At 43.4% G+C, this 25,969-nt stretch overlaps 1 protein-coding gene across 1 annotated transcript in view; it reads right to left on the bottom strand.

Annotated features, from left to right (window-relative positions):
* LOC147690262 (inverted formin-2-like) overlaps positions 1–25,969 on the bottom strand; it is a 342,433-nt gene that overhangs the window by 35,580 nt on the left and 280,884 nt on the right. Inside the window, exons 18-20 of the mRNA XM_086939469.1 lie at positions 14,543–14,613; positions 14,289–14,396; positions 9,677–9,747 (exon numbers count right to left, since the gene is read on the bottom strand). Coding sequence (XP_086795595.1) covers positions 9,677–9,747; positions 14,289–14,396; positions 14,543–14,613 — 250 coding nt within the window. The remainder of the gene's footprint in view (positions 1–9,676; positions 9,748–14,288; positions 14,397–14,542; positions 14,614–25,969) is intronic.

The raw sequence follows: 25,969 nt of genomic DNA, 5'->3' as shown, positions 1-25,969 counted from the left end.
CATGGCTGATCCTTGCATTTGTTTGTAGTGGAGTCTGTTAAAGAGAAAGGTATTGTTGGACAAGCACCATTCTGTCATTTCTAATAACATTCTAGTGTGGTTATACAATGTTATCGGTCTCTGCCCTAGAAAATGGTTTACGGCTCGTAGCCAATCATGGTGTCTGATACTGGTGTACAACGACTGCACATCTAAAGTCATGAATACATAGTCAGTTTCCCATTTTACATCGTAGATTTTACGCAAAAAATCTCCAGTGTCTTTAATGTATGCTGGAAGTTTTGATACAAAAGGTTGCAGGAAATGGTCAATGATATATATATATCCCCTGGAAAACTCAAACCACTTCCTGATTCTCCGCAGCAGCAGACAGGCGAGGAAAGAGACACAGACCTCCGAGGTATTTCAAGTGGGCAAGATGATTTTATTGCAAGTGACCCAAACACAACGCGTTGTAAGCCTGTAAGCCCTTGATCACGTGTGTGTATATATATATATATATATATATATATATATATATATATATATATATATACATATACAACCACTGTATAACCATTGTTTCTTTCATTACACTGTTATAAATAAGTTGTTCCTCTTTTAGTTATCTCCTTCTTGAATAATATTTACATATAAATGATGAAGAAGGTTTCATGACAGCTGATACATTCAGTTCTCGTAAAAAATGTAAACAAAGTGCACAGTTAGACTAAATGTAAGTAAGTGAAAGGGCCTTTTCTGTTATTCTTTTGAATAGTTCAACAGTGATCAGATATGTTATATAGGTTAAGAATGGAGTGTGAGGAGACAAAGAAACTACACACCAGAGACTCGAGTCAGATGGAATTCAGAACCATATCATCTTTCTGTCTTTGAAGGCTACTGGGTTGCAGGCTCAGCCTTCACTTGGCAGGCCTACTGGTCTGCCTGTCTGTTGCAACAAGAATAGCAGATGCTGCTATTTTACTAATACAGGCTTTATTGTTTAGATGAGGTGCACGGATGTGATACAGTTTTTAAACTCAAATAAGGACTTTTCTTTGGTGTCAAGATAAGTTTAGTTAGCCGATGAGATTGACATAATGAAAGTATTTACCAATATGTTAAAATTGTATATGCTATTCACACTTCTGGTGCATTAAATTGTTAATAAATCAAAAAAGTGTGTACACTAGGATAGGGTTTTGATTTTTAAAAACATCTTTAAAATGTATACCTTTTATCCTAGTGTTCCTGAGTGTGTCTTTCCATAATGAAAAAGGGTTTGAGCTACACTAATCATCTCTGTGATAGCTCATGGAAATGGTTGTTACCTGAAATGGATCTAATTGAATTACTGCTTAGAGGGCTGTGGGGTGGTTGCAGTCTAATTAGCTTTCTAAATAAGGTTGGAATACTGAAAGTCCTTAGTGACACAGGGTTTCCTCCCCTTTTTTCTTTTTCTGTACTCATGAAGAAATGAACACAAATGTATACCAAATTACATAACCATGTCAAAATAAACAACAAAAGATAACATGGACCTCTTACATCAACTCTTTTTATACCATGTTAACAATGGCTATAAGCAAATAAAATAGTCAAACTGATTAGATTTTAATTTTTATTTGAATTCTATTGGAAGTAGGGGTTCTGGTTGGCAGAGGTATGCACCCTGTCCAAGCAGGAACCACAATCCTAGTCAGAGTAAGACAGATACGCACCATAAATTAACCTGTGCTCGCCCTCTGTTATCTTGGAAAAGAGCAGGCAGGCTTAACTTGAGATGCTCTGGCTCAGGCAGATATGCAAGCAGTCCTTGGAAGAAGGAATGGTATCGGAAGGCTGGAAACTGGCGGTGGTGACTCCACTGATTAAAAAGCCTTCTCTGGATCCATTAATACCGGCAAATATTAGGCCCATCTCTCTCCTACCCTATCCGGTGAAAATTCTAGAAAAAGCAGTCAGCAGGTCACTGTCGTGCTTTTTGGAGGAGAATTCCCTACTTGATAAAGACCAGTTTGGTTTTCGCCCAGGTCATGGGACTGAGACTGCTCTGGTCACAATGCTGGATAATTTGCGTATGCGAGCTGACAATGGGAATGTCACTGTTTTAGTGCTTCTCGATATGTCGGCAGCATTCGACACGGTGAACCATCTCATTTTACTGGAAAGACTTAAGATGATAGGAGTGAAAGGTCGGGCACTGCAATGGCTTCAATCTTATCTAGTAAGATGACAACAAGTGGTAACATTAGCACCGTTCTCCTCTAGTAAATCACCAGTCCTCCATGGGGTGCCGCAGGGATCTGCGATTAGTCCTATCCTTTCTAATGTCTATCTGCAGCCCTTGCTCTCCATTATAAAGTCCTCCGGAGTCTGCCTAGTCAACTATGCTGATGACACACAATTGGCTTTTTCTATAGAAGGTGACCATGCACTATCTCTGGACATGTTCCAGCAATGCATGCGGCGGACGACTGACTGACTTAGGAGAAACTCTTTGAAATTTAATAGTGGAAAGACCGAGGTGGTATATTGCTCCTCTGGTAGGATGCCCAGACATTTTCCATTTGCGTTTAGCCTTACCCCAGAGGAGGAACCACTAACTCCGGCCAGTAAGGTACGTAATCTGGGGGTCCTGATCTATGCCGATCTTCAGATGGAATTACAGGCAAGAAAGACCGCCAGTGTATGCTTTGCCTTAATAAGTATGCTACGCAAAATACTCCCTCTACTACCTAAAGAGTCGTGCTCACTGGTGGTAAGAAGTGCAGTGGGAAGCAGGCTGGACTATTGCAGTTCCCTGTATCTGGGGGCCCACTATACATTCTTCCGGGGTTGCAAAGAATCCAGTCTGCAGCAGCTAAACTGGCCCTTGGTAGGCAACAGAGTTCCTCCACAACTCTGGCTTTGAGAGAGCTACACTGGTTGCCTATAAGGGAAAGGGTTCACTTTAAGTCCCTCTGTCTGGTTTTTAGAGCGGTGCATGAGCTAGGTCCTGTTCCTCTGCAGGAAAGGTTTTCATGGTATCAACCCACAAGGCAGCTCTGCTCCTCTAGTGCCGGCCTACTGACGGTCCCTAGATTTAAATGGTCTAGGCTAGAAGGAAGGGCATTTAGTGTGGCTGGTGCCAGTCTGTGGAATGAACTTCCCCAGAGCCTTAGACAGTTTAACTCCCTGATAGTTTCGTGAGAACCTAAAAACCTGGCTCTATCCCAAGGTCTAAGCCCCTGCTTCTTCTTTTTCTCTCTGCTGTGACCTGTTTCCACTCTGGTCATCTTCTATTAGTCTGAAGCGCCACGATTCCCATAGGGTGACAGTATGCGCTATACAAGCTTCAAAAAATCAATCAAAGTATTTGTGCAACTCTTCAAACCGTAAAACAGTGAAAACACCACAAAAATAGCTTATATTTCTAGGAATAAAACAAGACCGAAACTACGAAAATCCAATAAGTGGAGTTATGAATTTGTAAAGAATGCATGAATATATAGTGCTTAAACATTTAAACCTCCAACTGGGGAAATCTGGTTGCGCTTGACCTGGGAAAATCCAGATGTTCAGGCTGACCGTAATGGAGTGTGGGTCGGATACAGGGACCAGCCTTTGCCCGCTAAAACTATAACTTGGATGTGTCGAGCTAAAAGACAATGTGAGGACCAGGGGAGAGGATGTGTTGGTTCCGAGCTGCAAAACACGAAAGATGCGAGAAGTACCAAAGTAATGCACAGTTGTCGAACCGCTCGGCTGTAGGCGAAGTGTACAGCACAAAGCGATGTGCCAGCATTGTGGAACTGAATTTTGCAAACAATTAAAGCAAGAACATATGCAAGTAAACTGGAGGCATGAGACTTTACTGAAAGTACAAGTTTATGAGTGTCAGGTGCCAAGAAACAAAACTTTGAATAAAATGAGATCAAATTAGGTACACAAAAAGTAGTGCTCCAACGGGAAGACACTCCCATCACTGGGACTTGCACTGAATCACTGCCAAAGGTGTGGCATTTCGAGTGAGTAAACTGAGCATCAAGTCTATGTAAGGAATACAATTCTAAAATTATTCCCATTTGAGCATCGAGAGCTGCTGCAAAACCCCTGAAATGAAAGGTCACAGGCCTTCTGGTCATGTTTAGCAAAGGAAACACGAGGAGCATGTGGGGCTGTCTGACTGAGAAATCAATGCAGTACAACAGGATTGAAAATAGTCTTACATAACCCATATATGAATACGTTACATTTACTTCTCACAAATGCTTTGCCATCATAAGGGTTAGGTCAGAATGTTAATTTGAAATCTGATTAACATGGAACTTGAAAGGTCGGGAAGACCCGTTTTTAAAAAGCAGTTAATGTTCAATATAGCGCTTCAAATCACACTTCTGCCCTGTCTAAGCACTCACAAAACATACAATTAAAATAGCAGCACTCTATAAGAGATTAATTTCTCCAAACTGGATTTATGAACAATATTCTAAGCATTGGGGTATAAGCAAAATACTTGTGCATCAACACCCTATGTAGTTTGCCAAAGATAACATTGCCTCTCTTCTTCTCCATGCTCGCTGTAAACATGCCCTCTACAAAATACACAGCGAGCCCCCAAATACAGGGTTAAGGTATATTCTTCCTCACTCACCTCACAATAGAATGCAACCATTCTTAAAAGCCTAAGAACCACTTACCTGTAGTTCCTAGAGCAAGCTCTTGGAGGAGACCCCCTGGGCACCATCAGCTTGTCCGGGATCCATGTCCTATCATGACCTCACTGAAGACACCCAAGCAGCAGGAACCCAGGGGTTCTAAGCTCGAAATATGTCCTTTCTCACACTAGCATCTAGATAACTGAACTTAGCGAAGGTGCTGTATAACAACTTCGCCTCTATTACTCTTGGAGCTAGTGAGGGCTACACTTATGCCACTTTAGTACTTATATCTCTGCATTAGGAGTAGACACTATGGAGTAGTTTGACCCCCTCAGCCTCTACCTTCCTGGGAGCTGGTGAGGGCTTCACTAACCTCACACTCCTGCTTAGATATCCGCATTGAGAGTGGGCGCTACAGATCAGCTCGGCTTCTATCACACTAGAATCTAGCTAGGGAATCATTTATTTCACACAAGCGCATAGATATCTTCATTGCAATCAGGTGTTATAAACCAGCCCTTTCCAAATCCTCCAGCTAGCTGGCAAGGCTCCACTGATGCCACACTATCTGTTGGATTGAAATAACTTCTTTATGAATCTTGGGTATGATAGTCGATAATGTTTGTTATCTGGTACTCCTCAATGCCAGCTTCTCACACTGAAACAAGAATCGATGAATGTATGGACACACCACTCTTATCATTCAGAGCCAGCCCTCGAGTGACCCCCAAATTCAGCATCAATAATCTTTCTTTGTGCAGAGTCCTATGTACGCATTTGTGCAGTGTGCTATGTACACATTGTCTTCAAATTCGGCCAATCAGCAAACAGTACCCCTGGAACTGGCACATAACTGCTCCATTGTATCATCCCAAAGAGGTACATTCAAAGTCCACTTTAAATTCTCCCAAACAAATTCCAGTTTGATTTGTAAATTAAAGCAGGAGTCATAAAATAGCTTCCAAAAGTTCTGTGTCGTAGCAGTTTTGGCCTCACCTGTTTGTGCTAAGAAGACCGTGCCGCCCCAGTGACTTTCAGGCTGAGCAGCCTGTGGCCGAGCAGAGAGCCATATAAGGTGTTGATAACTGCAGGCTGAAGGGAGTCCTGGCCCGCAAGGACTGGCCTTTGATGGTGATGAAACAGTTTTCAGTGATGCAAATATGCACACTGTTGCCAGTTGCATCACACTGTTGCCAGTTGCATCTTTGCTTTAGTTGCTGGGCTCCATGCTACCGCTCTCCATATCTACAACAAGATGTTGGCGGATGACGCATAGTGTACAGCCAGACCAGATGGGGAAACACATGTATGGCTTGTGGACAGAGTGATTGACAACAAGTAGTTGTCAGTCAAAAACAAATGGGGAAATCAGTTCTGTGGAACTGTGGGCTCTGGTGATACATAGCAACAACTTAGCAGGGTTCAGGCAGACATACACCTTTGCAACAAGTAGACTTGCCCTGGGACCGGCATATTACTGCCTGGAGGAGCAGTGATAGACACCGACACAAAACAAGCATTGGAAATGCAATAGGTCTCGCATTAGAAAAGTTGGAGCTTTTGGTCTTGTAAATGTAATAATTTTTAAAGTTATGTTTATGTTTTTATAATAGCAAATGTATTAATGTTGTTATTGTAAATGCCAATATTTATAGAACTTGCAAATGTGACACCTATAGCATTATTAAAGCTAGATGTTTAGTATTCCCCTGTCTTACATGTATTGATATGAAAAATCTTAATGGCTTATACATTTTATATGTAATTATTAATTACATAATAATTTTTGTAATGTATAATGGCACTACATTTAAAAAAAAAATTGTCAGAAGTTTGTGTTGCGTATGTTATATTTTTTTAAATCAAGATTAAAAGTGTAATATAATTTTTTTTTTTTACTTTTGTAATAAAGCTTTAAACATTGACACATTGCATTTATGCTGAGAACTGGGTAGAGTGAGGGTGTGAGGGTGGTAGAGTGAGGGAGGTAGAGTGAGGGTGGTAGAGTGGTATAGTGAGGGCGGTAGATAGAGTGAGGCCAATAGATAGATAGAGTGAGGGTGATAGATAGTGTAATTCTGTGGTGTGTAGTTATGAGGCACTGAGTGGTATTCGGAGTGTATGTTGCGTTGAGCGCAGTGTAAATATATAGCATATAAATATGTGGCACAGAGTGGTATTTGGAGTGTATATTGCATTCAGTGCAGTGTAATTATGTGGCATGTAATTATGTGGCACTGAGTGCTATTTGGAGGGTATTTTGCGTTGAGTACAGTGTAATTATGTAGCATTTAATTATGTGGCACTGAGTGGTATTATGAGGAGTGTATGTTGTATTCAGTAGAGTGTAATTGTGGGGCGTCTAACTATGTGGCACTGAGTGTTATTGTTTGGAGTATATGTTGCATTGTAATTATGTAGCATATAATTATGTGGTATTGTGTGGAGTGTTTGTTGCATTTAGTAGAGTGTAATTATGTGGTGTGTAATTATGTGGCACTGAGTGGTATTCGGAGTGTATGTTGCGTTGAGCACAGTGTAATTATGTAGCATCATTTTGGCTATAATTCCGCGGGTCGCAGTGCAATCTGGTTCTATGTTTGGTTAAAATTCTTTTTCGTAGCAAAAGACGATTATTAAGAGTTAAGCTGCATTGTTAGAAAATGCCCATGTGTTTATTATGCTGCTCAAGACACAATCAGACTGAAAGAGCCGCTCCGTTTCCAAATCTAGATCCTGTTTTTGGAATATAAAACGAAAAGGCACAAATACAAGCAAATGATACAAATCGCCGGAAGATTGTGGCCAAGCAAATAGAGGAAAAAGCTACTGACCAAATTTGACATCCATCTTGAGGCTGCTTGTAGGCACCAAGCACTCGCACAGCTGACTAGCTCCGTTTCACTTCCTGCTAGGGCACTCTGAGGTCACAGTGACACAAGCAACTGCCTGCTGTGCGGAGGAACACCCCTGACTAGCAGGCTGCCCAGCCTCCACCCATCTACCAATTATAAATCCGGCCGGCGGTGCCAATCTAAAACGACCAGAAGGTATGGTGTTTGCAGATCGACAGCGACAGAGCAGCGACAACAAAAGACCTCCCCGCAGCAACTGAGATACGATAGCGGGAAGAATAACACAACAATGCCAATTGTGTCCTAGCTAAACATCACACACAGGCCAAGTACTCCCCCTCCGCCCGTTGTTTGCTCTATGGTTTTGCGGGCACCACAAGCACAATTCTATATTTGACCGGAAGTAAAACCTCTAATCCAATTTCATTTGGGAGGTTAATATGGTGTTGCTCACGACCTGTAAGCTTTGAAGTAATTTTAGTTCTCATTATGGCTGGGAGAACGGGAACCCATCAATTCCAAGCAAGGTGCGGCAGCGTAAAGGGGTTGGAGACAAGCGGAGTCTCATAGGCAAGTAATATATATATATATTTTTTAAGTTAGACGCAAGAAATTGGCAACACTTTGAAGCCGTGCAGAGGCAGAGGAGAGACGGAGAATGAAGGGTAGAAAGAGAAGGGAGGGGAGACACAGCGAGAGAGAATGGAGGAGAGAGAGAGACAGAAAGAATGGAGGAGAAAGAAGGGTTTCTGCAGCTTAGGGGGCGGAGCGGGGAGAGCGGCGATGAGGGAGAGACGTGAAGCAGCAGGGGCCTTTGAAGTGAAGCTAAGCTTCACTTCAAAGGTGTGGGAGGTGTGAGGAGTTGTAAAACAAATGCGGCTGAGGCAGAGCACACGCTGGGGGAAGCTTGTGGGGCGGAGCGGGAAGAGCTGCTGGAGAACAGATGGCTGGCATTGGATGCTGTGCACACGCATTTTAGGTCAATGCACTTGCGCATTGACCTAAAAGCGCACAGGCACAGCACCAAATCGCCAGCTGGGTAAAGTCTGTTTAAGTGCCTATAGTCCCGCTCTGCTCAATGCGCATGCGCATTGAGAGGCGAGACCTAAAAAGTGTTAGCCTCCCCCCTGGAGCGTGGTTCTCGGCAGGGCTGGATCTTCATGATCACTCACAGATTCTTAACCAATGAAATGGTAGGTAAAGAGACTAACTGTATGTCATGTTATTGACTGACACTGCCAACATCAAATTATTGTATTGTGGGCGGTTCCAAATTGCAAATGTCTCTACCAATAAGCAGTGTTTATAGGAGGCTGACTTGAAACATTTCTCTATTATATTTTCTTTTTTATTGCATTTGCTCCAGCACAAAACGAAGATATTTTTAGGACGGACTTAAAAACAGCCCATGGTTAATCGGCATTCACGCTCATATTACTTTATTGACATGAAAATCTGGAAGCAGAGGTCTGATGAGGTCAATATCCCCACAGAAGAATTTACAATGGAGGTGACTAGGGAGGGGGCTCCTATTTATTGGCTTCTTGCCCACATTCAAAGTAGTTCGTTTTAATACATTGTTAGTGCTTAAAGGGTAACTTTATGAAACCACTTTTGAAAACAGACGCTGCAGCAACAGCAAAAAAAAGGCAGACTTTCCCTAAAAAAAGAAATAAATTTAAAAAAAAAATTGGAAAATAATATCAAGGGATCATGATTTAGTTTCCAAAAGGAATAAATATCCCAAAAACTCAGAAACAGAAACAATCATATCACTAAATCCATTGAAAAGGTGTATCAGGCATTATTATTTTGTTCTTATTGTAATTCATACAGCAGCCCCTCACCTCCCTACATGTGCCTGTGCGTGCTAAATGTGCGGAATTTCTATGCTATGTTTATCATTAGAGCTGTTACATAGACAAGTAGCCCGCTGTTCTATTTCAACACCAGTTCTCGAATGTTTGGAGAAATAAAATAATATTTTAAGGTTTCTTGCCCTAGTGTTGGCAAGCATGGCGAGTGAAAACACAGCCATGGCGCTGTGGATGTGTGAACCTCGTCTGAATGCTCAGTAGATGTGGTAGGGAGGTGGAAAGATGTGCAGCTTCAATAGACAGAAAGACAAGCAACCAGAACAAAAGTTCTCTAGAATTAATTCCTTTTATGTCATCCAAGAAGAAAAGATGCTCTTACCCAGATGCTTTGGAAACTGACTCAAGGTCATTTGGAAGCTCCAGCAAGTCAGTGTGGTTCTTTTCGACCTCCTGCAAAATAAAAAAAATAAAAAAAACTGATTGGTTGCAAATTCAATCCACTACACCATTTCCCAATTCTCTTCACTCGAGTGAGAAGATTACGGGCACCAATTAATCTATAACCCATGCGCCACCACAATCTCGCCAATAAACTTTTCTTTGGTGGAACAAATGATTATGACTTTATTCTGGACTTTGCTCCTGGTGCATGCTTTGCGCTAGCCTCCCTTTCCTGTAATATTTTATCAAATTCTGTGCAATCTGTAGACATTTCATTTTCTATGCTGTATTAACAAAAACAAAAATAAAGCCCACTTGATCTTGCTGACCCAAGTACTAGGTATCACAGAACAAGACGTTTGCTTGGGAATTCCAGTGAAACATTGCCTTCAGTAAAGCACTGGAAATGCCTAAGTAACTAGGTCACATGTTTGGTGAATTTGCTAAAAACTAAGATTGGGTCTAAAGATGGGCTTGCTCAGTTCAGACAGATTCCAAAGACATTAGAAACGGATAAAGGACCTCTACTGCTTCTTGATAGTCCCCAACCTTCAGTTAGACAGAAGTGCATAAGGTGCGGGTTTTTTGGGTAGTTTTGAAACTCTTTTTATTAAATGTCACGAACATGTGAATTTGAGTTGTTCAACAAAATGTGCATTTATCTCGGTGTAGGTCGTCATCAAAGTTAATCAATACACATGTACACCAACCTTTGCAACATTTCTGCGCCCAAAAGGCCCTCCCGCCCACCAGTTCGCAGCCTTTCCCAAACGACATTTCCCAGGCTTTGATTATGCAAAGTTCCATGTACGGTTCACACTTCTTTAATGGCAAATCTAAGGGTCATCATATACAGCAATTATTATGCGAGTTCTTCATTGTCAGAGCTCATGTAATGCAGCCTGGGAAGCAATTTTTCCAGGAAATCATTGCTCCTTTCACAAGTGACATGACACGGTGTCTCTTATATTCCCATGCCACATCCTATTTGTTAAATGTTAAATGTCGTATACTTGTAAAGCGCACAGCTGCCCAAGCAAAGGGGCGTCCCGGCGCTGTATACCGCTAGGGAACCCATCCTGGCTTTCCCTGTGAGATGGTCCCTCCTGGGCATCTCCAAGGTGAAGACAAGCATCCCCGGCGCTGATGGGGCCATTAGTAGAGATTAAGCAAGCTATTGCCCAGAGTTGCTGAGTGGGACCCATGGTTGGAGTAGGCACCGAGGCGAGAATTATCAAGTCCGCTGACCATGGCCCAAGACCCTGCCGCGTCAGGAATCGAACCCTGGTCCTGGGCCGACCTCCGCTTCCAGGTCTGCCGCCTCTAACCAGTGAGCCACACTACTCCACTGGTAACTTTTCGTACCAGGTTCATGTTTTACTCATTGCTGCCACTAATAATTAAAACACCAGTGCCCACTCCCAACCCTGCAATGCTTCCATTGTTTCTGGAACTAGGCCCAACAAAAAAATGTCTGGCGATGCAGGAATACGAAGTCCCATAATATGTAATCGGGCTTAAAGAACCTCCTGTCTTATTTGTTTATTTTATCCATAACGTTTTGTATTGTGAGAACATGTCCAGAGTGGGTATCAGAGCGCTTTACATGAATAAGTAAGTAAGAGATAGGTGTGAGATCAAGAACCAGTCACATATACGAACGAGGTGCTAACAGAGGATTGACAAATTAATATACTTGTCCTCCATAGGAAGTCAGCAATATAGTAGTCAAAATAAGCAAATAAATAACAGAGATAAATAAAATCCATAAACCAGAATTGTGTGATCTTAGGTCAAAAACTTGCTCATCGGAAATGTTTTCACTTCTTTTTTGAAGCGGGCGTAGATGAAATTAGGTGGAGATCTGGATGTAGAGTCCACAATTTCGGGTGATAGTACACCAGATGGCTTTGTAGCACGTTTTCGTTTTGGGGAAAAACTGGTTTTGGTAGCAGAGAGCGAGCACTTCGCGATGCTCTGAATCCCCCCAATAGTTCTAGATTTTGTGCCAAAAACCTGGGTATCACGCACAAAATCTTTAGTTTTATCCCGGTCTCATATGGGAGCTATTTCAGGGATTTTAAATCTGGGGAGATGTGATAATTTCTTTTTATTGCAGTCTGGCAGCAGTATTAAGGGAGACCCTTAGAGGGGCCAGCTTGTATCTAGGCAAGCTGGAGACAGAGTGAGGCACTTCCATAATCCAGCCTGAGCAACACAAGAGCTTGGACCGCTAATTTAATCAAATATTTATAGGGCCACCCAGAGGTCTACTCCCCCTGCCCCAGAAGTGGTCTGTAGTACCCAGGAACATTTTGTTCAATTTAATTTACAAGGTGTTAGGTACTAGTGTGGCGCTACTTTTGGAGGAGGATACCCTATGTAATAAAGAGTTCTCGTGCCTCATTCAAGTCCCTCTACATTCTCTCCCCAATTCCTGTCTTATTGCTCTATGTGTGATTTACACATATTTCTATTTCAACGACCCAGTGGTGGGCAGGAATTGTTGCCTCTATCTTATTAGTTGGGTAAACAGCTCAATGTGTAAGTTGTTAATACAGCATGTTTGCAATTTAGGTAATTTATACGTTATGTTTAAAGTGACCTAATTTGCCATTTTCGACCTGGTACCCGATGCTCTGACATTCCTCTTCCACGTGCTTTTTGTAGCCACCTCAAATAGAAGGCTAATCTACAGTCTAGAATAAAGTGTAAAGATGTGTGTGGTGAAAGATATGTTGCACGTTGCCTTTCCTGTACCATTAAGTCCTGTACCATGAGAAGTGGTCTTATAAATTTGGTTTAAGTATATCCTCAACAATCCACTTCTTATGGACAGCTGTATAAAGTCCCAGAGAGCCCTTCGACTACCACCCAGTCCAAACGGAGCAAGTACTTATTGGAGTGTGTGCACAGAACCATACCCCTACAAACGTTAATTAAGCTGCTGTGTAATAATTAATTATGACAGGGAATCCTAACCAACTTGACTCACTAGAAATTTTAATAGTTTTCCCAATAATCTTGGAAGTTTCCCCTGCCACATAAAATCTAGCATTTGCCTCCGAAGGGCTGCGAAAAAAAATTCTATGAAGAATTGGGCCACCTAAAACAAGTACTGGGGTTAAGGGTATTTTTCAAATCTGTAGTCTTCCAGGGCAAGAAGATGTTTATATGCTGCAATCCTCAGTTTCTCCTTCAAAAGGCTAGCACGTTAGCACTATAAAATTCAGACAGTCTTTTTATTTGCATTTTCAGGTATTTTGCAACATTCACACCTATTTTTAATGGGTACTTGAATTGAAGAACTCACTTTTGGCCTTTTCCAGTTTATTGGCATAGCAAACACATTTTCTGAATTGATGTACTGTCAGGACACATCTGAAAAATCTTTCTACAACTCTAAGGAGAGCGGATAAGAATCCCGGTGCATCAGTCACTGCCAGAATCAAATCTCGAGCAATGTCAGGGAATTAACCAAGAAGCATGGATTACAGTTGGTGGCTCAGCAGGCACTTTAAACCCACCAGTATTGAGTTCATTTCAAGGATGAAAAGAAGGGGGATGGGGTTGGGGGTGGGGCGGGGATGGGTGCGGGGGATGGGGAGTCTGGGGGTGGATTAAGGGTCTCAAAATATCCACTGAGCCTGGTGAAATTTAGAGACCGCACATGTGAGAGCATTCAACAACGAAGGCATGTTTCCTAGCAATCTTTGAACCCTCACAATGTTTGGCAATTGCAACGGCCATCTTGGATTGTCAGGTATAACTTCTCTTATGTGGGACTACACGAACTGCGAGTTTCGTATCTTGATGAATAATCTGCTTCTTGAAGAAACGCATTTTTAGCGCCTTTCTTAAGTGGGTCCACGTCTTTGGAGAATGTTATTTCAAAGTAGCAGTGTGTAGTTTATTAAGTATCACATTTAGATTGCATTTCCACTTCCATTTCAAGTCTATTTGAGCTTTTTTGAAAAGACAATCGGGAAGTGTGGAGCCATGTTCACAGATGAAAGGCATCCCTCACAAAAATAATCTTCTGTTATGAGAAAGATGTGCCATGAAAAGTTTTGTTATAGAGAAGAGGATGTTATGTTAAAGATATACAGTATTTCAGGGGTGAGGTTTATAAACTGCATGGCAGTAGAAATCCAAAATCTCTAGAGAATTAGCAAATAAATGTGGATACAACTTCGCAGATCACAAGTCTGCACATGTAGAAAATATGTGGTGACAACACATTGGTGCCATTTCAAACCCGATATAGAAAAAACTTTAATAAAACACATAAAGACCTTAGATATAGTATTGTTAGAGAGAAACTCTCATACACGCTTCCTTAGTTCTGCCACTGATGGGGACATTGGTCTAAGGTAGAATTTGGTCATTACACGTGAGGATTGGCCGACTTCAAATCAAATGTTCAAAGCTCTTGCAATGTATACCGCTAAGTTTACTGCTAAGTCTCATGCATAGGTTTATATAAAAAGTAAATGCTCTGCAAGGTCATACTTATTCTGAAAAATCACAAATAGAAGGAAAAAGCAAACCTCTAGGATGTGGTGCAGCAGAGTTACACGTGCTTTGTTCGCACGGGTTTCAGTCAGCTTTAGCAAGGTGTTGATTTTAAAGCCATTTGCATCTCCTGTGTGGCTTCCCTACAGTCGGGAAAATACAGGAAGAAAAGAACAATGACAATCAGAAATGTCCTAATTAACCTGCGCTCTGTAGGCATCTGCATTCCAAAAATATTCTTTAAATACACAATTCATTCGTTTAAATCTGGTGATGTAAACAAACTTACATAGTTAAGAAAATTTCCAACTTTAAGAATCAGTTGACAGAACACTGGAAGTCGGTGACTGGTAAGAATATCTGAAAGGACATTAACCACATTGAATTGTAGAAAGGCGTCAAGCATTCCAAATATATATATATATATATAAACACTTATGATATCATTAAAGCATTTACCTAAACCTTTTATGTTGTAATTACACTGATATTCAACTACAGTCTGTACAAACTTGGTCAAAAGCAAAATCAAGCTATTTATTGCAATTAACGAAAACAGTAAATGACATTAGTAACGCTTTCTCTTTAGGAAAATCATTTAACACTAAAGTCGAAAGGAATCCTAAAAGTCCTGTTTGGGGACATTTTGGAGGAAAATATTCAACAAATAAAAAAATCAAAAAAATTGCGGGATTTAATTGCCTCCACATTTACCTTTGGTATCGGCTTAGTTATTTTTTTAAGCATTTCTTTGCCACTCAAAGGTTTATGAAGCAATATAGGTTATTCAATGATGAGCTAATTTGTATTTTTGGTCCATTTATTTTTTAACAGAAGTATACATCCTCATATTAAATATATCAATCTTATTCTTCAAATCAAATGATAATGTATGGATTTATATTTTCTGCTAGAAAATGTAATGAATTAGTCCAATATCACAATTGTAGAACCAAATCTCTTAGGTATTTTTGCTTATATATTGAGGAGAAATACCCCTAGAGAGCACCATGTGAGAGGCTTTACATATCCGAAAATCATAAAGCAAAATATGTACATTATCACTACTTGATTTGTAAAGTTAGACATTATCACGAGTTTACAAGAACATTGCAGAAATTGGCTATCTGTTCTTGTGTAGCTTTCGCAAAGGTGGCCTCAAACTAAAAATCTTTAGCACTGAACATCTTTATCTAGACGTCTGTGACCACAGGTCTTTTACAGCTATGCACTCCAGTTCTAGAACAACATTCCCATATTGATCATAACCTGCCGCAAACCGGTTTCAATTTCGGAAAAAGTTAAAGAAGCACCTTTTTAAGACCACCACATCATGATGCAGTAAGAGTCCACAAAACAGCTACCTCTCAAATCACCTCAACTGTATTCCTATATTTTACCCTTTACAGAACTCAACTGCCTTGGCTACATTCACGCTATATAAATTCCGCATACATACTGGTCAATAGGGAACCATGTCACGTGTGAGACTTTCAGCCACCATGGAATTTCTGGTAACAGCACTTAGCTCTGGGACATGGAGGTGCACACTGTCCCTTCAATTCCAAGTAATGGTGGTCTCCCACAAGGTGAAGGAAGACTGTGGAGTGGTGTGGCTCACTGGTTAGAGGCGGCAGACCCGGAAGCCGAGGACGGTCCGGGACCAGGGTTTAATTCCCGACGCGGCAGGGTCGTGAGCCAGGGTCAGCGGACTCGATAATTCTCGCCTCGGTGCCTACTCTAACCAAGGATCACACTCGGCAAGTCTGGGCATTAGCTTGCCTCATCTCCACAATGGCCCCCACAAACGCCGGGAATGCCTGGTTTCACCTTGGAGATACCCAGTACAGAACATCTCACAGGGAAAGCCAGGACAGGTGCCCCAGCGGTCTATAGCGCCAGGACGCCTCCGGGTAGCAGTGCGCTTTACAAGACACACACATTTACAAGACACACACATTTACTGCATCCATAGTACACCATCAATAGGTGGCATCAAGGTTTGCAGAACTATATATTTTCTTACTGGATTGGGAGCGCTCCAATGGCAGAGGGCTATTTTTCCTACAGTGTCTTGCATCTTTGCACCATTTCAGGTCTCATATTTAGTACTGTTGCTTGAAAATTCAGAACTGGTTGAAATTCATCCTAATGGCACAGGACAATTTGGTAGCTGTGTGTTGGAGATGTAGAAGGGTTCCATTTACTATCTTCACTATAAAGGTTTCAACTGGCTCAAACGACTGCACCTCACGTCAGCCTCTTTGTGCTTCTCAGTGACTGAAACTAGGTTTGCTGAACGAACACTGTCAGACGACTGACAAACTGATCTCCCTATTAATGATAAAAAAATACTCAAAAGTGGGGGTGGTGGCCAGCAGCCAAAGATGGCAGTCAAACAGCCATAGAGCTCCCACTCAAGCCCCCCTATCATCCATAATAATCTGGCTTGTAATTTCCCCCTGAACAGTGCTAGGTCACATTGATTGTCTGCCAGATGCAACTTAATGGTGATGGGCCCGAATCATTGAGGCAGGTACCGGGGGCCAGAGGGCCACAAGATGGCAGGAGCCGGTAAGCAGCATGTGAGACTCGGCAAAGCTATGGTAAGGGTTCTTGGGCAGTAGAGATGCAAAGCAGACCGGCTGGGCTCGTGGCAGCCACCAACACAGAGGGTGATGACGCCTAGGGGCTCATGTTTCTGCAGCAGAACATAGATGTGATCTATAGGAGGTTTCAAGAGGGCATTGGTGTTTAAGTGGTTGCCTCTCACTTATGGGCAAAACTGCCCTTTTTATAATGATCACATTCTTATACATACTTCAGAATACCCCCTCGGTCGGAGCCAAAGACTTTCTTTAACAGGGTAAGGGCAAGGGTGTGTTCCTTCCTGTGGGGCCTTTCATACTGCACTCCATACCCATATATAGGCCACTGTACAATGGTGGCAGTGCACCACCAGACCTCATGGTGGTACCACCTGACACTGAGGATGCAAATACGCGATTCCAGCAATTGGCTGACGCTAGCACTAGATAGCTGCATCCCTGCCAAATTGAGTGTAAAAAAACGAGGGCAATCTAATCCCTGATTCAATGACTCGCTGATTAAAGCCAAAAAACACTGCAAACAACTTGAGCGCGCCTGGTGGCGCACTTATGATGCGGAAGCAAAAAATAAATATAGGGCATCCATTAAGCTCTATAATAAACTGGCCCAGAGAGCCAGAGCAGAATTTATAGCGGGAAAAAAGTTGGCGAGTAATAACCCCTCTAAAACAATCTTCAACCTGCTCAAAGTCATGAAGAGCTCTGGACTGAAGATGGACTCTCTTATCACCTATAATCTTCAGTGTGAAGACTTGGCCTGTTATTTTGTGAAGAAGGTGGAGAAGATTTAGAAGAGTCTCCCTCCGGCCATTGGCACCACTGATCTCATGGAAAGGCATGCGAACACTAGATCCACAGGGGGCAGTGTTCTCTCGTCTTTTCCTTTACTGTCCCTCTCTGATTTTCTGTCTCTCTGTCTGAAAATTAAATCAGGCTCTCCGGTCGACCCTTTGACACCTGCTCACTTTCATCAGTTTCATACCCTTATTGCGCCAGTGAGCAGGGATTTGGTCAATCTATCGCTAACTACTACGTCCATACCACCTGAGTGGAATCGCGCTACAGTCATGTCACTTCTGAAGAAACTGTCCCTGGATCCATCCGAGTTGGGTAACTATCGTCCTATATCTCAGCTGCCCTTTCTGGCTAAGACAGTAGAATCTCATGTAAATACCATTCTTACTGAGTTCATCGAGAGAAATGAAATCTTAGACCCCTCACAAAATGGTTTCAGGTCTCGCCACTGTATCGAATCAGCTCTGTTGGCAGTGATGGAAGAAATCCGTGGCAACCTTGATGTCAGAAACTCTGCAACATTGGTTCTTTTGGACTTAAGTGCTGCCTTCAACACGGTCACCCGTGTGATACTTTTAATTCGTCTTCACGAAAAAGGAATTAGGGGTTGGCCCTAGCCTGCTTTCCTTCTTTTCTGGAGGGTAGATCTTTCCAGGTCCTGGTGCCTCCTTTCCACTCTCGAGAGTACACATAGCAACAGGGGGTGCCGCAAGGCTCAATTGCGAGCCCCTTACTTTTCAACATATATGTTCAGCCCCTAGCAGTGGTGGCTAAAAGTAGAGGGTGGTTGTTGGTGTCGTACGCTGACGACACCCAAATGGTTATTGCCTTTTCAAAGAAATGTAATCACAACCTCATAAAATTTAAGGAGGACTTGTTGGTGGTCGTGGACTGGATGGCTACAAACTATCTACAGTTGAATGCCAGTAAGTTTGAAATTCTGCTGTTCGGGAGGGACCATGATATGTGGTCTGAGCAATATTGGCCAGATCGACTAAAACAAGCAACCTTGCCTAAAAAGGCAGATAAGAATGTCGATGTTTGGATTGACAGTGGTCTCTCCTTTGATACCCAATCTAAATCAGTAGCAGGGACTTGTTTTGGGCTCTTGCGAGGATTAAAACCTCTACTTGGCTTTTTTGATTCAAAAACTCGTCAGCCTATTGTTCAGGCCACTATCTTATCTAGAATATACTACAGTAACTCTCTTTATTTAGGCGCCAACATGTCCAGTACCCGACGTTTGCAGAGAATACAGAACGCAGCAGTCCCTATTCTCTTGGCACTCCCGAAATCTTGCTCGGTGTCTAAATTTCCACCTAAACTTCATTGGTTGCCAGTGGAAAAAATAATTCATTTTAAAACACTATGTGTGGCCCACAGAATTCTGACTCCGCAAGCTCCACCGGGGCTTGCTGATCTACTAGCACGTTATGTTCCTCAGGGTTCTTTACACTCAACTGACCAAGGGCCGGTTTGCATTTCTCGAATCTTAAGAGTCAGAGCTGATGGCCGCTCTTTTAGAATGCTCACAGCTGGACTATGGAATCCGCTTCCAGCCTCCAACAGAGGGATTCAGAATCACCTTGCCTTTCGCAAAGCCATAAAGACCTGGTTCTTCCAGGCCTAAACTCCCTTCCACCTTTACAGTCTTGTCTTTGGTTGCGCTGGGATGACCCGTTGCTGGGGTAGCCATGCGCATTACAAATCCAACAATAATAATAATAATAATAATTTGGGCTGCTCAGCTCCAAGCGATTAATGAATAGAGCCATGCAGGAGACGGCACAGCAACACAGCTGCAGAGACCACCTGATGGAAGAGAAGCATCACATTCAGTAGATTTACAGAAGACCTTTCAGGCCATCTCTGCTGGGACCTACAATGGCCTCTCTCGAGGCATGGGATAAAGTGACATACTATGTGGGTTGGTGTTGGACTTGGCCCTTTTGGCAGGTTCACCCCTAAACTGTTTGCCTTTTCTGTGACCTGATATTGGTAGTTTTTGGCCTCTGCACACTTTAGCACTCTGGCCCAGAGTAAAGTGTGCGCAAGCTCTGAGTGCATGTGGTGAGACTGGTCTGCCCTTCCATAGCATGGGGGATATGTGTGTCCATGGTAATTCCTGGTATGAGAGGAGTCCAGGGGCATGTTTATTATGTATGAACTTGTGAGAATAAATGCTGCTAAATGGTGTGCGCAGATGTATGGTGACTGGTGGAGAAATGCCGTTTTTAGAAGTCGTCATTTCTGCGTGCTATGTGTCTGCCTGCCTGATGTCAATTGCAGGTCTGGTTTGTGAGTGTCCGGGACTGGTGAGGTGTGGGTGGCTCCAGGAGGGGCGGGATGAGTCTGTGCTAGGCTGAAAGGGACATCTACATTTCAAATAGTAGGAGAAGTAGACCCTGGCCCCTGAATAGAGGTGTGCCTGCCCTAGTGAATGCTGGCCCCACCCCCCTGTGGTGTGTCTGATGATGAGCCCCCACCTAACAATGAGGGAAGAGGAGTATGGTAAACAGAGTGCTCCAAAACCAGTTGCATCTGGTTCCCCAAGCCCTATGTTGTGACACAAAGGAAAAGGGTGTATAAAAGAAGGGGCTGTGAGCCCATGAATCTTGTTTTGCTGTTCCTGACTTGAAGGGGGCCTGCTGCTGGGCTCCAGGAGGAACCACCACTAGGGACTGCCGCCCTGCTGGAGGGCCCTGTGAGCTAACCTTTGCCCCCCCCCTCATCCTAAAGGGCTTAATTTGGACTACAGCTCCTATGAGCGATTTATTTTGCATTTGGGAAGAGCACATTGCTTTTATTTTAAAAGAGCGCTTTTCTTGTCTAAGGAGCGTGGGGGCTCTGCAGCGCTGAGCTGCTCATCATGAACAGGGCATCTCCGGCATAGGGATTCCCCACATTTTTGTGAGCGGAGCGGGAGCCCACCCCGAATTGTCTGTGTTCTTCAGCAGGAGCCCACCCCGCGATTGCAGCTGCACTGGGTTAATTTGATTTGCGGGTGCCCAACTCGCGTTCATGCTTGCTCAACGAACGGTTGCCCACCCCGCGTATTGCTACCTTTGAAAACCGGAGCGGGAGCCCACCCCGCCGGTTTGTGCCCCCCTGAGTGAGGCCGCTGGTGAGAAGCTCCAAGGAATCCAGAGGCCGCTGCGCTGCCCACGGCAACCCAGAAGTCAGGCACCCAGAGTGCCTGGTTGTGGGCGGGTCCGAGGCAGGAAGCGGTAGCGTGGCCAAGCGGGGCTCCTGTGCATGGTGAGAGCCCAGCGCTGCTGTTTTATGAGGAGCTCCGGTGAGAAGGGGGGCTCCTGAAGTCTGGTAAGTGCCAGAAGCGGCATGCAAGGTTGCGGCAGAGAAATGGTGACGGTGGGGGCCCAAGACACAGAGTCAGTGCCTGCCCGCACCTCAGTCCAACCTGAGGCGGGCCAACAAAGAGAAGCCTACTGCAGCATGACCGGCAGGAAGCAGGTCGTTCAGGGAGAGCCCCGCATGCAGCCTGAGAGAGAGTGGAGCCCTGACAGAATCCCCGGTGAGTGGGGGCTCTCTGATGTATGTTGCGTGGGGCAATTCTAGCTAGGAGTCCCAGTAGGGTCACCCTTTTAACTAGTTGGTGCCAGAATGAGTTCCTTTTGGGCCCAGTTAAGGCTGAGTGCAGACGCCTCCTTCTGAGGGGGCATTGTGCCAGAAGTCCCTGAGTTAGGATGCCAGAGGCATGGTAGTGCCCAGACCGGTTTGTGCGCCACAGCTGCCCTGCCCAGAAAGTGGGCAGCTATGATGTTTCGGGGCACATTGACGGTGTCCATTGGGCTACAGTTATTGGGAGAGCCCCATGGCCCAGTGCTGCTTTTCCAGTGCCTGCCTTTTGTTGCCTGCACAGCTGCGCCGCAATTAGTGGGCAGCTGTTACGTTTAGGCCAAGTTCATTGCGCACTTTTCCCAATTGCTGCATTGGCAGCCTCCAGCTCTGACACTTTGGGACAGAGAGCATTTGAGCCTGTTTTTGTAATACAAAGGCTATTTATTCTATATAACCTTGTGTGGAGTTCCTTTTGTGGTGTGCTATTGTGTTGCTGCTGCTGTGTGTGTGTTGGCCAAATGCTTTACACATTGCCTCTGGGATAAGCCGGACTGCTCGTGCCAAGCTACAAAGGGGGTGAGCAGGGGTTATCTTTGGCTTGTAACTCCCTTGTCATGACTAGAGTGGTGTTTTCTACCTGGCTTTGGCGGAGGCCTTAGCCAACTAGAAATCCCATTTCTAATAGTTGGAAAGGCAATTTGTGTTGAGAGACCCGTGGGTGACCTGGCAGTTGCTTAAGCTGCATAAGTTGCCCAGATGAAGCCCTGGTGTCTCATAGAAATCTCAACCCCTGGAGACTCAATAGGAAGGGAGGGTATGAAGTACTTTCACGATCTACAGGATGAGTATGAACTAAGAGATTCTTCTTTTTTTTATACCTACATGCACATTCAACATGCACTAGACACTGAGGGTGTAGAGTGGGAAAAGAAAACTCTCGAAATGGCTGACCTCAGATTCCATTTCATACAAGCACCACACAACAACAGACCTGACATTCTCTGACCCCTCAGAGGCTAATGGGAGACAGATCTCAGCTCAGTGGAGGACACAGACTGGGAACCTGCACTGATGCACCTAAGGCACGTGTCATTGAAATGGAGTCTGTGGCTGATTCAACAGCAGCGCCAACAAAGGGTCTATCATCACAGACAACTGCAATTTATTATGGGTAGGGCACACACTCCTAACTCTTTGCAAAGTACGGCTTGGACATTAATAAATGGAATCCTCAACTTTTGATTAAGTTCATCACTTGCTTCTTTTCTGATCTATATCTTCACCATGGAGTGTGATACTGTTTTCTCTCAGCATTCTGAGCAGTTGGTCTCTCATTTTGAAAAATATTTCCAAAATGTCACCTTTGTTACCTGTTGTGAGGGTTAAAAGTCATGACATTCACCCAAGGTCACATAACATGCTCATGGTGGCAATGAGAGTATTAATGAATCACTTGCCAAAGTGTGTCTGTGGCAATTGATAGAAACATTGATCGAAGATAAAGTAAAACGCCTACACTCTCCTGCACAGACTATTTGTCACATCAGCGTTTCCTCTTCACATGGACTGTTTGTTTAGGTTTTGATGTGTGCTTACTCTCAGGCTAACAGTTCTGATTTAGAATAACAAAATAATGCTGGCGGTAAAAAGCTGTTATGCCCACTGGGTCAACACTATACAGAAATTAGGCATGGGCGGTAAATTCAGTTTGCAGAATTTGGGTAATTTCGCGTACCGCGGGGAACGAGGAATTGGCAAAAATTCTGCCATCCGCGACTTCGTGGAATTTTTTGCTTGCTCGCGCTTTCAAAATACGTGTTAACAGCAAAAAAACACTGCAAATAGGTGGAACAAGAAATTTCGCGTATTCGCGGAACTCTGCGTGCTCACAGATTTTTTACATTTTCGCGGAGCTACGCAAATTTCGCCCATCCTATAATGTGTATGACAAGAAGTTCTCCTTGGGCCTAGTAGACTCAGCTGCTGATCTTTAAATGAACCAGTCTCTGGTCATTACACCCTTCTCTTCTTTCCCTTTACAGGACTTGTATTCATTTGTAGCCTTTTTTAACCATAGGTTAATCAGACTTGGGTGAGAAATCCCCCTTACTGTTTCTCCATATACAAGATCAAAGAGTGTTTTTGTAGGTGTGCAATAAACAGCAGTTAACCAATCACATATATTACAGTAATACACACCTTGTACACCACTGCTCATCCATGTTGGAGACAACTATGCTAAATATGAAGGATTGCTCTTTTGTTCCAGCCGAGCGTTCACCTGATTATGCCATTAAGGCCATCAGTATAGTGTCCTAGTAATTGGTAGTTGTGGCACTGGACCATTGCCGGCACTGCTTTTGCAGTCGAAGTTAGTTCAGCTCATGTCTACTACTGTTGATCTCTCAACCATGCTCCAGTGCTCAGTGCCTTATTGGCATTCGTTTGCATAGCTAGGTTTTATTTTGCAAGCACCAAAGCTAGGTCTGTGAAACTACTTAGTTCTTTACTAGGTTCTGTTTCCAGGACCAAAACTACTAAACAATCACGAGGGCATAATTCTACACGTTTATCTGACACTTCTATTACATCCAGCATCTTTGACAAAAATTGTCTATTCACTTGAAATAGCCACCCCATATAATAGAAGTCAAGTTTGACTCTGACACCTTGGGCAGTGGGCTATCTCTATTGATTTAAATAGTTAATAACCAAGTCATTCCTCTGCTATAAGTCTACCCCCATAGTGTGGCCACACGTACAACACAAAATAAATAAATCTAAAGAAGGAGTTTTCCTGGAGATCCTCTCCCAGTGAACTCATACAGCTGCTGTCCAGTATCAGCCAAAGCATTTGTGATAACAGGCAAAACTAGATACTCCATTGGCTAACACTTTCATCATCAATTAACTCTCTTGTGAGATTTTTTCAAAACTCCTAGCCAATGACTCGACAGGGTTTAGCCAGGGCCACTTTGTGTATGTACAAAAAATGCTATGTTTATTTCTTGCTTATACAAAAGCATTGTTCTACTGACAGACCTAAAACTGTTGGGCTTAATGATGTGCAACTTTTCTCATAAGATAAAACTAATTTTGACATTTGTGTGGGGGTGGGTGGAACTTCTTATTCTGCGGGCAGTATTGGAGGAAGAAATTCCGCATTACTTTTGTAACACAGAATTACTAATGAATTCCACCGCTCAATGGGCGTAATTTATCAGCAGGCCACTCAATATATGCTCTATACTAGGGTGAAGAAGTCATGTGATCAGCGATCAAAACACACCACGCTGCATCCATTGTGTGGGCAACTATTCAGGTGCTAAAACTGTGTGTGCTTGCTGTGGGCAAGATAGTGCCTTTGAATATGCCCTAAGGCATTTTTTCATGAATATTTTTGAACGCTGAAAAAAGGCAAACTGCAGACGCCCACTTCATTATTTTCTTAGAACTACACACCCTTCCTCGTGGGACACGATATGTGTGTGTTTCTGAAGTTTAGCGCTCATGTCCCATCCCACATCCATCACAGATCTGAGTACTGCTTAGTGCGGACTCTGCAGCTGGATTAATGCCAAAGAACAATCCTCGTGCATGGGCGTGAACGTGCCACCCACTCCTCAGCACAGACCTCTTGTTAGATGTGCAGCTATCAACAGTGTAGCAGGTGCAGTGGCTCTGTGGCCCTGGGATATTAGAGTCCCAGTGCACCCAAAGTTTACTGTATTTTACTATCTAACCTATGGAAAGGGCCCATTTCCGCATTCACACCAAAGCCTCTTTCACCCTTGCCATGCCACTGGCACTCAGACAGCTAAAGCTGATCGCTTGTAGTGGAGAAGGAGAACTACATTTTTCAAAAAGTAACACAGCTTACAAGGGTGCGAGGGCAGGGGGACAACCCTTCAGAGGGGCCCTAGACTTTCAGGGGAGGTCTATTCAATCCATGAATGTATGCGAGATATGGGAGACTCAAGATTTCCTCCTCACATTCAGGGTGAGAGGGGGATTGTTTTGCCTTCCCCCCTGACTGTTTTCAGTGTTGGATAGCTCATCTCATTCCTTGCAAGGTGTTGACAGTTAAGACAGTTCCTTGTTTTGTAACACTTGAGGTTCTGATTTTGTGATTGCAACCAGAGATACTGTTCCGCTGCAAATTCAGGTTTGCACACGGATTGGTATACTTTGAAATGGGAATCTGGGTCATTGGTTAATTATTTCTGCTGTGATCTTCGGGTCAATGGTTGAAATCCAAGCTAGGCCAATCCTGTCTTGCACTGTTACGACATCGGTAATTTGAGTTGCAATAATGGTAATATGAGTTGCTTTCAGCAGGGTCACAATAAGATTTGTTATTTACAGTGCTTAGGGTAAACATGGGTATGAAAAAGGGCTACATGAAAAAAATTATTATTAAGAATGTAGCAATTCATGTAGCTGAAAGTGGATTTAACCTGGAGAAATCAACAATAAAAACCATCCCACAAACCATTAAGTAGGCCTGCTATTAACCAACAAAACAATATACATACACAGAGATCTTTGCGACCAGCCCTTCTGGCACTGACAGATTGCTCCATAAACCAGTCTGACCATGAACACAGGATTACATGAGTAGTTGCAACTTTCTCTTAACACCAACGTCCAATAAATAGAAAGAAGGACTGTATCTCCCTCGCGGTTTTCTGGAGTTCCTAAAGTGTCTTTCATTTTCAACTACAGCACTTACC

The sequence above is a fragment of the Lissotriton vulgaris genome, chromosome 9 (assembly GCF_964263255.1).
Source record: "Lissotriton vulgaris chromosome 9, aLisVul1.2, whole genome shotgun sequence".
Taxonomy (NCBI): Eukaryota; Metazoa; Chordata; class Amphibia; order Caudata; family Salamandridae; genus Lissotriton; species Lissotriton vulgaris.
Note: the sequence above shows the minus strand (reverse complement) of the source record. Positions and strands in the feature narration are given on the sequence as shown.